General features: G+C 38.5%; 2 protein-coding genes across 2 annotated transcripts; both read right to left on the bottom strand.

The window, feature by feature from the left end:
* Positions 1-8320: 8320 nt before the first annotated feature.
* LOC107818219 (uncharacterized) lies at positions 8321-8755 on the bottom strand. The gene has a single exon (XM_016644171.1). It carries the CDS (start codon positions 8753-8755, stop codon positions 8321-8323), a length of 435 nt encoding a protein of 144 aa, XP_016499657.1.
* A 522-nt stretch (positions 8756-9277) lies between these two features.
* LOC142177435 (uncharacterized) lies at positions 9278-10297 on the bottom strand. The gene is made up of 3 exons (XM_075246047.1): positions 9902-10297; positions 9564-9691; positions 9278-9398 (listed from the first exon to the last, which is right to left on the bottom strand). The coding sequence occupies exons 1-3, from the start codon at positions 10295-10297 to the stop codon at positions 9278-9280; spliced, it is 645 nt and encodes a 214-aa protein (XP_075102148.1).
* Between the last annotated feature and the right edge of the window lie 6874 nt (positions 10298-17171).

The raw sequence follows: 17171 nt of genomic DNA, 5'->3' as shown, positions 1-17171 counted from the left end.
AGATATTACTCCAATAAATGTTTAAAACCGACATGTATCTCCAACGCATGAATAAAATTGCTCCAATGAATGCATAAAAACGACATGTATCTCCAACGCATGAATAAAATTGCTCCAATGAATGTACGAAATCCACAAGTATCTCCAATATATGAATGAAACAGGCACATGCAACAACCCATGGCTAAGGCCGTCACCACAAAAGGGTTCGACACCACTCGAATCACGAAGAGATACTACTTCGGCACCAGCTCGAAAGTAACATCCCAATAGCCAAGGCCATTATGAAAGAAAGGGGTTCAATACCACTCGAACCACGATGGGATACTACTTCGGCACCAGCTCGAAAGTAACATCCCAATGGCCAAGGCCATTATCAAAGAAAGGAGTTCGACACCACTCGAATCACAACGGGTTAAACATTTTGACGTTAAGTCGAAATAACACCCTATAGCTAAGGCCATCGCCACGAAAGGGTTCGATACCATTCGAACCACGACGGGTTAACATTTCGACATTAAGTCAAAATAATACCCCATGGTTGAGGTCATCGCCACGAAAGAGTTTGATACTATTCGAACCATAATGGGTTAACATTTTGACGTTAAGTCGAAACAACACCCCATGGATAAGGCCATCGCCATGAAAAGGTTCGATACAATTCAAACCGCGACGGGTTAACATTTCGACATTAATTCAAAATAACACCCCATGGCTGAGGCCATCGCCATGAAAGAGTTTGATACCATTCGAACCACGACGGGTTAACATTTTGACGTTAAGTCGAAATAACACCCCCTAGCTAAGGCTATCACCACGAAAGGGTTTGATACCATTCGAACCACGACAGGTTAACATTTTGACATTAAGTACAAATGACACCCCATGGCTAAGGCCGTTACCAAAGGAAAAAGCTCAACATAAGTGCAATATCGCTCGAAACATAATAGGTAATATTTTGACAACTCGAAATAAGTACAACTACGACAAAGGACGTCACCAAACAAACAAACACAACAAGAATATAATTCAGAGGTACACAATAAAAAGTAATTGCTCCATTACAGCTGTTATACAAAAGCTTTTTTTTACAAAGGGCTCAAGAGCGCCCCCACAAAAATGGCAAAGCAAAATGAATACAGCCAAGTCCTATGATGCATCACCACCCCCCTCGTGGAATACTCCTCATTTTACTAATAATCGGAGGCAAGTTTGTCTGATCGTCAAAATCGACATCGTCTCCACCAGGCGTGACGGGGTCATAACCACACGCCTCTCGAGCGGCACGCGCTTTAATATGCATGTCCCGAAGCTCGGCCTTGGACGTCCTCCCGTCAACATAAAGAGACTTATACATATCAAGCTGGGCTTCATCATGAACCCACAGCTCATACAAATGCCGAGGCATGACAAGATCAGCCGAAACAAGAGATGTAGAAGGCTGCGATTGTCGTCGCATGTCCTCCGCTTTCAAAATAGCCACCTGTTCATTTAACGCGGACAATTCTGCCTCCAAATCTTGAATACGCCCCTCAAAACTTGCTACCTTAAGCGAAGTTGCTTCTACCTCCTTGTCCCGCTCTAACCTGAAAACACGGAGGGCGTCTTCCAGAGCCGCTGCCTCAAAAATGATAGTTTCCCTATCCCTTTCGGCATGAGCCAAACCGTCAGCATTAGCACTCAACTCATCCTTAAGGCCAACAACCTCCACTGCCTTCTTGTCAAGCTCAGTGGTTAAATTGGCCACCTTTACTTAGAGGTTTGCATTTTCGGCCATCACTCCCTTACTCAGCTCGAGCTCATCTTCCTGACCTTAAGGACCGCCTCGAGTTCACTACAACGAGCAATAGCCTTCATAAGGTCCTCATATCGTTCTTTCAGCTCGTCAACCGTATGCGCCAGTTGATCCTCCCTTTGCTTAAGCCCATCGTGGAATAGCTGAAAGTCGCGATCCTCAGTAAAGATGTCGGCCATCGTACGATGCTTGGTGCGGTATTCTTGATATTTGGAGGATATCTTCCCATAGACAATCGACATTCTCCTTTCCCGGCGTTAACGCTCGACCTCCATGATGAGGGTCTAAAATGAAAAACAAAGTCAAAATAAAAGAATGGGCTAAGGATGTGAAACAGGCCCAACGACGAAAAGAAAAAGAGAAGCATTTACCCGTAGATCCATTCCGGAGACGCTCCGTGAAAACTCTACATCACTCATCATTTTAAGTGTCGTGTTCTCAGGAGCAGCACATAAAGGGGCAAACACTGACACCACCTGATCGCAGTTCGACAACAAGTCGTAGTCCCTAGGAATGACTATGTGCCGATCAGAACCCTCCGTTCTAACCTCTACACGAGTGTGACACTCTAAGAACTCTCGTATGTCTCCTGGGTCGACGTCCAAAACCGAGTCGTTGCCCCCGGCGTGTACCCCTCCTCCAACGATGGATGATGTGCCACCCTCGGCAGAACGTACAGACCCCCCCCTCCTTGGTATATTCCTTCTATCCGGGGTGATCTCCCTGCCAAAATGGCATCCGCCATAAAAATGGGCACAAGTGTTGTCTCCAACGCACCAGTTCCACTCTTACCAGCATCATTGGCAACGTCCTTCCCGAGATCTACCCTCCTTTTTTTCCTCGATAGAGATTCGTCCCCATCAGAGGACTCATCCATGAGATAATAAGCCAGTCGAGAAGAGATCTCATCCCTTACAACCATATCCCAAGATGAGTCTCTCACCTGTATCGGCTGAGCACGACCCCTCGGACGGACTCATCTAAGGTAAACTGCATCCCCGCCGATGTGATGGCCTGGTGAAATGCAAGGATTGGGGCCTTCTTCCTAGAAGCTCTATGACCTGTCATCACGAGGGGTCGTATCAATAAACAAAGACAAATAGCCAAAGTTCAAAACAGAAGATGACACTCACCGAACGGAGCCTTCGGCCCAAAGAGTTTAATGAAAGAAGGTCAATCTCGAGTCTCCACTGGATAAGACAGTCAACGGGCTACCTAGTCCGCTATACTGATGAGGGGACGTGGTCTACGCCTCGCAGATGCAAAAGAGAGTTACAAATAAATTCTAAGTCAGAAAGGGCAAAAATAGATAATAAATACCAATACCTACGATTGTTATTCCATTGCTCAGGGAATCCAACGGGGTCCGACACAAGATGCTCGGTTTTAACGAAGAAGTATTTATGCCAAAATTTGCGGCTCGCACGATCATCTATTCCGACCACTAGCCCCTTGGTCCTATGATGTCTCAAGTGAATCATAGTTCCCTTGTGAAAACTAGGGGAAAAAATGCAAGAGGTGGCGAAGATCAATTTCGCACCCTGCTAACTCCGCGTACATCGTCAATACTAGAAATATCTTATATGTATACGGGGAGAGCTACACCGGGCAGACCTCATAGAAACGGAAAAATTCCTCCGCTAATGGAAGAAGGGGGAATGAGTGGCCTATCATGAGGGGATATTTGTGAAAAGCACAATACCCCGGCCTATGAACTTCCACAAGGTCCCTCCCAGCCGGAACCATTTCAACATGGAAGGGAATGTTATACGTAGATCGAAGGTCATCTATGTAAGCCTTCTCGATTCAAAAATCACCAGAGTAGGAGATGGAATAGGCTCTTTAAGAAAATCATTCCAAACCATGGGATTTCTCGGTAGTATCTCCTCCATGATGGGGAGGTTGTCCCCTTCCTCTACCACTACATCCTCACTACCAGAGGGATGTGCTATAGAAAGTGGGGTGGCGTCGGAAACCTCTTCGAGAGAGAGATGTGTTCTAGGCATCTTGATGGTAGAAGGTATATTGATAAAACAAAGAACGATGAACGGTAGAAGGAGAAGAGAAAAATCACGAAAGTAGAGCACAAGGTACAGAAAGAGATGGCCAAAGAAGATAACACATACACTAGAAAAGGAAATGTTTGAAAGTTCTTGAAAGAACCAAACCTCCATCTATTTATAAGGTTTGGATGGCGCCAGAATCGAAGTAAAAGGCTGTTAGTGGCACCAAAATCGAAGCGACAAGCCAATCGGTCTCTACCTCGGGAAGATGCGTAATGATGACGCACGTAAGAGTGACGTCACTCCCCGATGTGCTACACTATCCGGAATACCGTAGATTGCGCCACTCTTTCGATTATCAATTAAACCGGTACGATCTAACCGCCAAATTTCTTCGCGGGTATGGACGACGTCCGCTTATCAAGGACGCACAAGGCCGCAACTTCAACAAGCGGAGGGACTAACTGTATGGGTCCAAATTTTGCAACCACGGCCATTACTTAGTAGGAAAAGGTACGAGGGTATCGCAATGCATCATCTGATGGTCGTCATGGTGGAAGGTAATCCCTGGGCGGTCAGTCGACGCATAAAGTCCACAACCGTGTGAACTTAGTGGGAGGCAGTAAGAATATGCTTTTCGAATATGCTCTATGTTGTACTTTTTAGGGTTTTTTGAGAGATTTTCCCGTATAAATAGAAAGGGTAAGTGAAGAAAGAGGGGGGAGAGACTTTGTAAAAGAATCATCTGAGATTGAAATAAAGAGCAGTCTTGTTTATCAGAGAAGATCCTAAAATTCTCCAATCATCCCGCACTTATTCTCTCTTACACCGATCGCATCTGTGACGGTTCTACTTATGAATTTAAGTCTTCGCATTTATGAGGACTTATTGGATTCGAATAGAATTATTATATCTTTCATCTTGTTTACTCATTCCATCATTTGATCTAGATTTTATTGTACTTGACTAATATTGACCTCATCATCATTATTAATTATTTTAATCAAAAAGGGTTTTGACATTTTTTGGTCAAACAATACTTAATATTTTTTATAGATGATCAGATCAGCAACATAGAACACAGAATATATATAGTCGTATGGTAATTGACAATAGTTAAGTATACAAAAAATCTTCTCAAACTCTACCTGTCATTATTTTGCATATTACATCATGTCTATTGCTCTCGTACGAGTTAAATTCTGTTTATCTTCCACCTTTTTTTTTTAAAAAAGAATTATAGCATGTTTGGCCAATACTAAAATATTTTTCATTAACCTTAGAAAGATAAGTATTATAATAACATCATGTTGAAAATCACATCCAACCCATTGGGACCATTGTTATTGTCGATTTTCCTTGATATTAAAAATAGTGGAAAGAAGATGTTATTTCCACGCATTATCATCATAGTCATGATCGATCAGCTCCATGCAAGTGATGTCTCATGAAACGAGGAGTAGATTTGTGTTAATTAAACTTATATCTAATTATTAAGACGGCGCATGATAGTTTTTAGAAATTTTATCATGTGAATATTAGTATTTTGTCGAGAAATTGAAATAAGACCATGTAAATAGCATATCTAAGTTTATTTATGAGCAAAATTAAAGAATGGTTCTTGAAAATTTTCAATAAAAAAATTCACATCCACTTTAATAAGTTTAGGCGTAAAAACATTTCCCAAATTGATGACGGAAACATCGTTTTAATTTTTCAATTTGATTTTCAGGTATATTCTAGCAAATAATTCTTGTCTCATACTTAAGTTTGACTTCTATTGTTCTCTACTTTAAATTTGGCTAAATTATTGTCTCCATATTCACAAATATAAATTTGACTTTGATACTTCAACTATTTGATGGACAAGTGACACAATCAGCACGAAACCTTAAAAGTCCTTTTATTTTCCAACCGTTGTTTACAAGAAAAGTTATTGAATTAAGTTGCATTCCATTTAGAGTAAAGGTTATTTCTTGTGAACTAGTTCTACCGTTTTTCTACGATCGAAAGTTCTTGAGTTGATTTACTTGTCGTACTCTTGTATTTATTGCTATTGTTGCTCTTGTACTTGTTGTTATGATGCACGATGTTTCTGTTGTGCCGTTGTCATTGCGATGCATGAGGTTTCTGCCGTGCGGTTGTTGTTATTGTAATGCACAAGGTTTCTGTTGTGCGAGTATTATTGGGTTGCACGAGGTTTCTGTCGTGCTATTGTTATTATTGATATTTGCCCAGGGAAGATCCATCCCGGAATATATATATATATATATATATATATATATATATATATATATATATATATATATGTGTGTGTGTGTGTGTGTGTGTGTGTGTGTGTGTGTGTGTGTGTGTGTGTGTGTGTGTGTGTGTGTGTGTGTGTGTGTGTGTGTGTGTGTGTGTGTGTGTATTATGCACGTGTGGCGAGACAAGTCGGGCATTCACTTTACTATTGCACACATAGCGAGACAAGGTGGGCTGTGTCAGGGATTGATTGTGATGACTTGTGTAGTGGTACACTTACCTTATGCGCTTTATCTTGTGAAAAGTTGTTGGAAAATATTCTACGTGTTGTCCATTTCTTTTTCTATACTTACTAGCTGGCATGATCTATGTTAGAACACTTGCACAAGCATACATATAGTTAAGCACTCTTATCGGTTAAAGAGGATTCTTGATATTGTTGAGTATAGATGCACACTCTTGTTTACTTGCTGGCTCTATTTGGCATGTGAGTTGCCAGCGCGGTCATAAAGTGTAATGAGGGCACAAGATGCCAAGTGTTAGGGTTCAGGTGTTGGGACCCGTGAGTTGAAAATAGCCGGGGGTTTGGTAACTCGTGGAGTTTATTTGGCTAAAACCTGGTATGGAAGCGGTCGTTTCTGTTGAGTTATTACTTGTCCTTCCTCTATCTGTGATTATAGAATTTAGGCTGTGTTTTCGTTCATTCTTCTGTGTCATTATTACGGTATTCTACTGATAGTTGTTGTTTTCCTTCTTACTACAATTACCGTATTATTTGCTATTTCGCGTAGTCTTTATGTAGATATCATATTTTGTTGTTTTCTATACTTATACCTGTTTAGGTTGTTTCGTCCAGTAGGTGTCCCGGCTGTTTCTCGTCACTACTCCATTGAGGTTAGTCTTGATACTTGTTGGGCACTGTTGTGGTGTACTCATACTACACTTTTGTATATTTTTGTACAGATTCAGGTATTGCGGAGTCAGTCGATCATTAGCTAGTTGTTCAAATCTTTCAGTGAAGACTCAAGGTAAACCTGATGCTGCGTTTGTAGGCTTCGGAGTCACCTTCTAGTTTTTTTTTGTACTTACATTGTTTACTCCTATTTTGGAACAATTGTTTTTACAGGTTTTCTAGCAAACCCTGTAGAGCTTATGACTTGTACTACCGATTTTGGGTTTGTAATACTTGTTTAGAGAATTCTAAATTTGGAATTGCTAATCTTTATTTATTTTGTTATTATTTTCAGAAGTTGTTAGGCTTACGTAGTCCCTAAGACTAGGTGCCATCACGACACCCAACGGAGGAAAATTTAGGTCGTGACAATTTGGGTCAACCCGATAATCCGAACTGATCTGTGTTATTTGGATTGGTTTGGACTGGAATTTAGCTATTTGGATCGGATTTTCGGATCTTTATTTTAATTATTTTAGATATCGGATCGCATACAGTTTGGCTCAATTTGCATTCAAACCGAACCGCGACCCGAAATTTATATTTTACATATAAATGTGATGGATGCTCTTTTAAAAATTCAAAGGCTTCTTTGTTATTTCTCTCACTGTTTTGCCTTTTCTTTCCTTTTAATATTAAAGCTAAAAGATATGGAAATGAATGAGTTTTGTTACTGAAAATGGTCGAAGATAGCATATTAAAATGATTTACTTTAGCATCTTAATAGGGCGTACAATCCGAACTGAAATCCAAAATATTTATCCGATCCAAGCATCAAAATCCATTCTAATCCGAGTTTAATTTGGTTTAAATTCGAATTGCAATTTACAAAATCCGAAATTCGAAATTATAATCCGAAAAGTACTAAATTTGATCCATGATCATGCCCATTCTCGGAATAAGGATAAAAATATCCCAATTCCCAACAATCCTCTTCTGAGAAACCAATAAGGAAAAGCCCTTTAGAGATGTAGCAAATTAGGATCTTATCGAAGTTTATATTATATTATATTATATTATATATTTTTTTGGTAATTAAATCTTTCATTTACCGAGAAAATATTTACAAGTAAATCAAATCCTTACATAATTGCCTATCAAACTAATTTCACCCCATATCCCCTATGTAGTATCTACATCTATTACACTGGATACCAATTTAAACTATGCAAAAAAAATTCTATTTTCCTGTTGCTACGACAGTGTATCTCTTGGACTATCAGCTTGCAAACTGTCTCCCATCTTCTCGTCTTGTTTTGAAAAATTCTACCATTTCTTTCGTGTCACACATAGTAAATTGTTGCTGCTAGTACCATCTTGTATAATTCAGCTGTTGCATTTCTTCTTTTGGCCCATTTCTCTGCCAATTTTAGCTCCTCTTCCCATCCTTGGCCTGTCAATGCCTGGCCACTCTAACAGTTTACTCCACAGTGCTTTTGAATATGAACACTCGAAGAACAAGTATTGTATGGTTTCCTTTTCATTGTTACACAGGATACAATCTTGATCAACTGTCATTCCCCATCTTTGCAATCTATCCTTTGTATATAATCTTTCATGTGCTGTCATAGTTAATACAAATTTCCATCTGGGACATCCTCCATTGTGACAAACTACTTTCCTCCAACTTACTTTCTCAAATGTACCTCGCAGCTTGTGATAAATTTGATTGATAGAACAGCTATTCATATTTGTAATATTATCCTGGCTGAATTCTGCTTCCATCATAGTCCTCTGTGCCTTCATGATCTTGCCTACCATTCATGAAGCTTGCTTTAATTGTACTATCCAGATGTTTCTTCCTCTAATGTAATAATCATGTACCCATTGTACCCATAGCTTCTTCTTCTCTTTACATAAGTTCCAAAATTTCTTACATATGGTAGCTTTGTTCCAGATTGCTATATTCATGATATTGAATCCACCGGCTAACTTAGGGATGCATACTTTCTCTCATGCTAATGGAGCTTTTTTTGATACTTTACCTTCTCCAGTCCATAAGAAACTCCTGTATATTGCCTCAATAAGTTTTGTGATTTTCTTTGGTAGAACAAATATTTGGGCCCAGTAGGTTTGGATGGAGAACATAACACTTTTTATGAGCTGAATCCTTCCTGCATAGGACAAGAATTTTGCAGTCCATGAGGTAATTCTTCCCATTATCTTGTCAATGAGTGGTTGGCACTGTGCTATAGATATTCTTTTGGAGCTCAGTGGTGCACCAAGGTATCTAACTGGTAGAACTCCTCTCTAAATTCCTAGAAATGCTAGGATCTCCTCCTGCTATTCATTTGTGACTCCTCCAAAGAAAATTGAACTTTTGTTTTTATTTATCTGCAATCTAGATGCTCTTGAGAATTCCATAAAGCATTGGAACAATATTTTAACTGATCTAATATCTTCCCTGCAAAACAATAATAGATAGTCAGCAAAACCAAGTTGCAAGGTTTGCATATTAGCACACTTGGGGTGGAAGTTGAAGTTTGGGATTTCAGCCAGTTTCTTTAATTTCCTTGTCAAGTACTCCATTGCAAACACAAATAGAAATAGTTAAAGAGGGTCCCCTTGCCTCAATCCTTTCCTAGCATCAAATGGCTTAGTTAGTGCACCATTTATCATGATTATGTATGTGATAGTTTCCATACATGTCATGATCCATCTTATAAACTGCTCTGGGAATGCTAATGCTTGTAATATCTGCTCCATATAGCCCCATTCTATTGAATCATAGGCTTTTTATATATCCAGTTTCATCATACATCTAGGTGACACCCCTTCATTTGCAGCATATTGAAGTGGGCATATATTACTTGCGCAAAAAATATTGCTATCACCTTTCAGGTTATCCAAAATCAAGATGTGCAGTAACAGACTATCCATCACACTCTATAGCCTCTTGGTAAGAACCTTTGATATCACTTTATACAGGACTGTACAGCATGAGATAGGCCTATACTCTTTAATGTTTGCAGGATTTTTGACTTTAGGAATCAAAGTAATTGTTGTGCAATTGATAGGCCTAAACATTTGAGTTGATTCAAAAAACTCCAACACAGCCTTTGTCACATCCTGACCAATGATTGGCCAGGATTTCTTGAAGAAAACAGCATTTAGACCATCATATCCAGAAGCTATTAGGTCACTAATATCCTTCATTGCTTCCCATATTTCTTCCTTGGACACTTGCTTGATAAGCTGCAGTTGTTGTTCCCAATTCAAGACTGCCCCCATTCTCATATCATTTGGATTAATAGTTGGAAGACTATCTGCTCTTGAGCCCAATAGTTTCTTGTAGTAACCCATGATTTATGCCTCTATATCTTCCTCCAATACTAGCTGATCCCCCATGGCATTTGTTAGTATCTGTATTCCATTTAAATTACTTCTATTCTTCATTTGAGTAAAGAAATAAGCTGAGTTTGAATCCCCCAGCTTCAACCATTGCACTCTTGATGTTTGTCTATATATGCTTTCCTCAATTAGTACCCATTTTTCCAGCTCATCCTTAAGTGTTCTTTCCTTCTCAATTAGGTCTAATCTTTGTAGGTTGGAACTCATTTCTTCCTGAACTGCCTGAAGCTATTCCTTGATCCCTTTTATTCTCTCATCTACTCCTTTGTAATGTTTTGTATTGATCTCTTTCATAGCCTCCTTTATCTTCTTTAGCTTATTCCATACTACTTGCATCATCCCACCAGTACTCCCTCCTTCCCAGGCTTGTTCCACTTTCTGTATGAATTGGTGATGATTAGCTATACAATTGAAGAATCTGAATGGTGTATTCTTCTTCCCCTGCACTTGTGTTATCATTAGCCTTAATGGTGAATGATCATACATTAATGGCTCTAAGACCTGTACTTTCATATTAGGCATTATCATCATCCAATCTGCATTACTATACCCTTGTCTATTCTACTATAAGTGTGATTGTTAGTCTATGTATAACTCCTTCCTACATATTGTAATTCATGCATCCCTGTATCAATCATGAATTCCTTAAAGTCTCTTGTTTCTATATCTTGTACCTCAGTACCATGTTGTCTATCCTGTGCCTGTAGAATAGCATTATAATCCCCCATTGCTAGCCATGACCCCTATTGTATACTATGTATCTGTCTCAACTTCCTCCACAAGCTTAGTCTATCTTTGATAGTATGCAATTCATATATTGCTGGAAAGCCAAATGTGATTGCCTTTGATATGATTCTAATCTGCCCATGTACCAACTGTTCATCAACATCTTCTAGATCAAATTTATAAATTCTAGGATCCCATATTACCCATATTCTACTTTTATTACTTTGACTAGCATTCGATATCCACTGTCATCCGGGTGCTATTTTTTGATTATATCATTGGTTCTGTGCTCCTTCACTCTATGTTCAACCAAAGCAATTAGAGCTTTATTATTACTTTTTATAAACTCCCTCACCTCCTTTTGCTTATATATTTTATTCAACCCCCTAATATTCCAGGTTATCACAATCATATTGGAATAAAAAGAGGTTTATAATACAACTCTTGTTCCCCTTAACTACTCATTTGTCTTTTGTTTGTACCTGGTTCATCATAATTGGTGTTGTTTTCCAAGATTTGGGCCTTTTTCTTTTCTACATCTTCCTGCTCTTCATTTTGTTTGGCCTTAGCTGCCCTTGCTATTGATTTTCCAAGAACTATTATCCACCCTTCATCCCTCCTTTTCACTTCTTTCTCTGTTGGTTCTGACTCTCCCATATGGACAGTGTGTATCATTTTCTTTTGTTCTGCTTCCTTCTTTTACTTAGCTTCATTTCTGTCAGTTCTCAACCAAACATGTTTACCTGTGGCTAATTTCCTTTGTTGGAACATTTCTGTGGTTGTTCCCTTTGATCACAACATAATCATGCCCTATTTTCAAACATTTAGAGCAGTATGTTGGTTCCCAATCATAGACAACCTCCTGTTGAATTAGCCTTCCTTTAGGATCTTGCACTTTCACGCTTCTAGGCAGTGACCTAGTTATGTCCATTTCAATTAACATTCGTGCATATGAGATCCTCATTGTTTCGGTAGTACATTCATCAGCATATACTGGGTTCCCTAAAGTGCTTCCTATCTTGCTTAAAGCTTTCATGCTCCAGCAATTAAGTGGCAAATTGGGAAACCTCACCCATAATGGGATAGTCTTCAATACCTAATCATGTACATTGAAATCTTCAGTCCATGCTTTCATAATTATAGGCTTATTATTCACTGTTTGAGGGCCAGAGAATAGCACTTGGTCTCTTTCCTCCAAATTACTAAACCTAATCACAAAATAGTCCTCATTATGATAGTAGATCTGTGGCTTCCTTGAGAATTTACCTACTGAGCTTAGAAATCTCTCCATAGCTTCAATGGTAGGTGAATCTCCTACCACATACAGAATAATCGCAGATCTCCTTTTTTCATTTTCCTGCTCAACATCTTCAACCTCTAATTTTGCCATTTTCTCACCATTTTGAACGATTGGAGCCATAAACTGAAAATTCATACCCTTCCCAGCTAGTTTATTCCTCGTTACCACATTTGCCCATGACTGATCCAGTTTGACAGTTTTTGGTTCCTCAATTTTGTCGCTCTCAACAGTACCATACTTGCGTGGTACTGTTCCATTGCTGGTGTTATTCCTAACTTGCTCTTGAGTTTTTCCATTCCCAGATTCACTTCCAGAAGCTTGAGTAACTGTAGGTGTAGCTACAATTGTCTTCAATTTGTCCTTACTTCGCGATGGATCTGCTTCTTCTTTGCTTATCTCACTCCACATGTTCCTCGGAGTGAGATTTCCAGCTTGGTCTTCAATTCGAACTACTTTAGGTGACACAAATAGCTCTAGTACTGCTTTCCTCGTCTCTGATGATCGTTGTTCATCAGCCGCATTCCTCTGCTGATTTTTCTTAGGTCTGCCTCTCCCTCCCATGGCTTCCAAGCGCACGTTAGCTGGTCCACGTTAACATGCGCCAAGAGCCTCACTTTTTTATGTCAGTGTTATAAAATTTGTATTTTAAAAAGAAGATATGATGGTACTCTAATTGATATACTCAATCCAATAAAAAGACTTGATTCCTTAATTGTTATAAAATAAAGACTGTAAAGTAAAGACAAGTATAGAGAGAAACTGTTATATTATTCGAATTCAAACTGATGTACATAATGAACTGAAATCTCTTCTATTTATAGAAGAAAGGAAGTTGCTGTGTAAGTTGCTACTATACCAGATATGGATAATCTTCTACTGAGAGCAATGTTTATCCATAACGGAGTACTGAAAGGATAATATTATTATACCCGATATGAATAATCTTCTACTGAGGGTAATATTTATCCATAACTGGGTACTGAAAGGATAAACTTATTATACCCGGTATGGATAATCTTCTACCGGGGGTAATGTTTATCCATAACTGGGTACTGAAAAGATAAGCTTATTATACCCGGTATGGATAATCTTCTACCGGGGGTAATATTTATCCATAATCGGGTACCGAAGTGATAAGCTTCTTCAAAAAGCTTATTTCCAATAGAGTACTAAATAGATAAACATATTTATGGTGGAGTCCCATATGGATAAGCTTCTTCAAGAAGCTTATTTACAACGGAGTACTAAATGAACATTCATAATATAATATATTTATAACACTCCCCCTTGGATGTTCATTAAAAGATAATGTGCCTCATTAAAACCTTACTAGGAAAAATCACGTAGGAAAAAATCCCAGTGAAGGAAAAAGAGTACACATATTTAGTAAGACGCATTGCCAGGTGCCTCAAAAAACCTTATAAGGAAAACCCCATGGGAAAAAACCTTAGTAAGGGAAATGTGTCACCACTTTTCTGAAGATCGTGTGTGTAGAATAATTTTGGTGAAATGTGCTTCGTTCTATCTCCTTTTATAAATCCTCCCTTCAATTGGGCTATGCATGCAGCATTGTCTTCGTATAAAATTGTGGGTCTTTTCTCACATTCCAAACCACATTTTTCTCGAATAAAATGAATTATTGATCTCAACCATACTCATTCCCTACTTGCTTCATGAATAGTTATTATCTCAACGTGATTTGAAGAAGTAGCAACAATAGATTGCTTTGTGGAGCGCCATGATATGATAGTACCTCCATATGTAAATACGTAGCCGGTTTGAGATCGAGCTTTATGGGGATCAGATAAATAACCTGCATCTGCATAACCAACAAGGTCTACACTATCTTTGTTAGCATAAAACAAACACATATCAAGAATTCCCTTTAAATATCGCAATATATGCTTAATCCCGTTCCAATGTCTTCGTGTAGGAGAAGAACTATATCTTGCTAGTAAATTAATAGAAAATGCTATGTCAGGCCTTGTAGCATTAGCAAGATACATTAGTGCACCAATTGCACTGAGATAGGGTACTTCGGGACCAAGGAGTTTCTCGTCCTCTTCTGGAGGTCGGAACAAATCCTTATTCACTTCAAGTGATCGAACAACCATTGGTGTACTCAATAGGTGCGCTTTGTCCATGTAAAAGTATTTTAAGACCCTTTATGTATAGGCAGATTGATGGATAAAGATCACGTTTGCTAAATGTTCAATTTGCAGACCAAGACAAAGTTTTGTCTTTCCAAGATCTTTCATCTCAAATTCTTTCTTAAGATATTCAATTGCCTTTTGGAGCTCTTCTGATGTTCCAACAAGATTTATGTCATCAACATAAACAGCAAGTATAACAAATTCTGATGCTATTTTCTTTATAAATATACATGGACAAATAACATCATTTATGTAACCTTCTTTCAGCAAATATTCACTAAGGCGATTATACCACATGCACCCAGATTGCTTTAAACCGTACAAAGATCTTCGTAATCTGATTGAATACATTTCCTGAGATTTTTCTTCAGGCATTTTAAATCCTTCAGGAATTTTCATATAAATTTCATTATCAAGTGAACCGTACAGATAAGCTGTAACTACATCCATTAGATGTATTTCAAGCTTTTCATGTAGTGCTAAACTGATGAGATATCGAAATGTTATGGCATCCATAACAGGTGAATATGTTTCATCAAAATCGACTCCAGGTCGTTGTGAGAATCCTTGTGCAACAAGGCGAGCTTTGTATCTTTCAACTTCATTTTTATCATTCCTTTTTCGCACAAAAACCCATTTATGACCAACTGGTTTTATACCAGCAGGTGTTTGGACTACTGGTCCAAAGACCTCTCTTTTAGCAAGTGACTTCAATTCCGATTGAATTGCCTCTTGCCATTTTGGCCAATCAGATCTTTGTCGACATTCTTCGACAGATTGAGGTTCAAGATCTTCACTATCTTGCATAATATTAAGTGCAACATTATATGCAAAAATATTATCCACCACTATTTCAGATCGATTTAAATTAATCCCATCACCGATCGAACTTATTAAAAGTTCCTCACTCACATGAGCTTCGGATTCATTGATTTCTTCAGGAATCTCAGAACTAATTAGATTTTAGGTCTCTTCAGGAGATCCCTTCATAGTATCGTTTTGATCATTTGTCGATTTTCTTTTTCGAGGATTTCGATCCTTAGAACCCAAAGGCCTACCACGCTTCAGGCGTGCTTTAGGTTCACTATCTCTCATGATAGTAGATGGTCCTACTGGGACATCAATTCGGATAGGCACATTCTCTACTGGGATATGTGACTTAGTTATCCTTTTCAAATTAGTAAATGCGTCTGGCATTTGATTTGTTATATTCTGTAAATGGATGATCTTCTGGACCTCCTGATTACATATAGGGGTACGAGGATCAAAGTGAGACAATGATGAAATTTTCCACACAATTTCTCTTTTGATTTCCTTTTTCTCTCCCCCTAATTGTGGAAAATTTATTTCATCAAACCGACAATCTGCAAATCGAGCAGTAAATAAATCTCCTGTCAATGGTTCAAGATAGCGAATAATAGAGGGTGATTCAAACCCAACATATATTCCTATCCTTCTTTGTGGTCCCATCTTACTACGTTGTGGTGGTGCTACTGGCACATATACAGCACATCCGAAAATTCGTAGATGGGCAATATTTGGTTCATGACCAACAACTAATTGTGACAGAGAATATTTATTATAATGTGTCGGTCTGAGACGGATAAGTGATGTTGCATGCAAGATAGTATGGCCCCAAGCAGTAGTGGGCAATTTTATTTTCATAAGTAGTGGTCTTGCTATCAATTGCAGGCATTTAATAAATGACTCTGCAAGGCCATTTTGAGTATGAACATAAGCTACAGGATGTTCAACTTTTATCCCAACGGATAGACAATAATCATCAAAAGCTTGAGATGAGAATTCTCCAGCATTATCAAGGCGAATAGCCTTTATAGGATAATCTGGGAATTGTGCCCTTAATCGAATTATTTGGGCTAATAGCTTTGCAAACGCCAGGTTGCGAGATGATAGTAGGCACACATGAGACCATCTTGAAGATGCATCTATTAGGACCATAAAATATCTAAACAATCCACTTGGTGGGTGAATAGGTCCACATATATCCCCATGTATACGCTCTAAAAAGGCAGGGGATTCAATACCAACCTTCATTGGTGATGGTCTAGTGATCATTTTTCCTTGATAACAAGCATCACAAGAAAATTCGTCATTTGTAAGAATCTTCAAGTTCTTTAATGGATGCCCACTCGAATTTTCAGTAATTCGTCTCATCATTATTGATCCGGGATGGCCCAAACGGCCATGCCAAAGCACAAAAGTATTTGAATCCGTAAACTTCTGGTTTACGATAGAGTGTGCTTCAATTGTACTAATTTTTGAATAGTATAAGCCAGAAGATAAAGTTGGTAACTTTTCTACAATGCATTTCTGGCCAGAAATATTCTTTGTAATACAAAGATATTCCCTGTTCATTTCATCTATTGTCTCAACATGATACCCATTTCGGCGGATATCTATAAAACTCAACAAGTTTCTTCGGGACTTGGAGGAGAACAATGCATTATCTATAATAAGTTTTGTTCCCTTAGACAGAAATATTATGGCTCTTCCGGAGCCTTCAATCAAACTTATATTACCAGAAATTGTTGAAACATTTGCTTTTTCCTTATGCAAATAAGAAAAGTATTTCTGATCGTTGAATATGGCATGAGTTGTTCCACTATCAATAACACAAATATCTTCA

The sequence above is a fragment of the Nicotiana tabacum genome, chromosome 3 (assembly GCF_000715075.1).
Source record: "Nicotiana tabacum cultivar K326 chromosome 3, ASM71507v2, whole genome shotgun sequence".
In the NCBI taxonomy this organism is placed as follows: domain Eukaryota; kingdom Viridiplantae; phylum Streptophyta; class Magnoliopsida; order Solanales; family Solanaceae; genus Nicotiana; species Nicotiana tabacum.
Note: the sequence above shows the minus strand (reverse complement) of the source record. Positions and strands in the feature narration are given on the sequence as shown.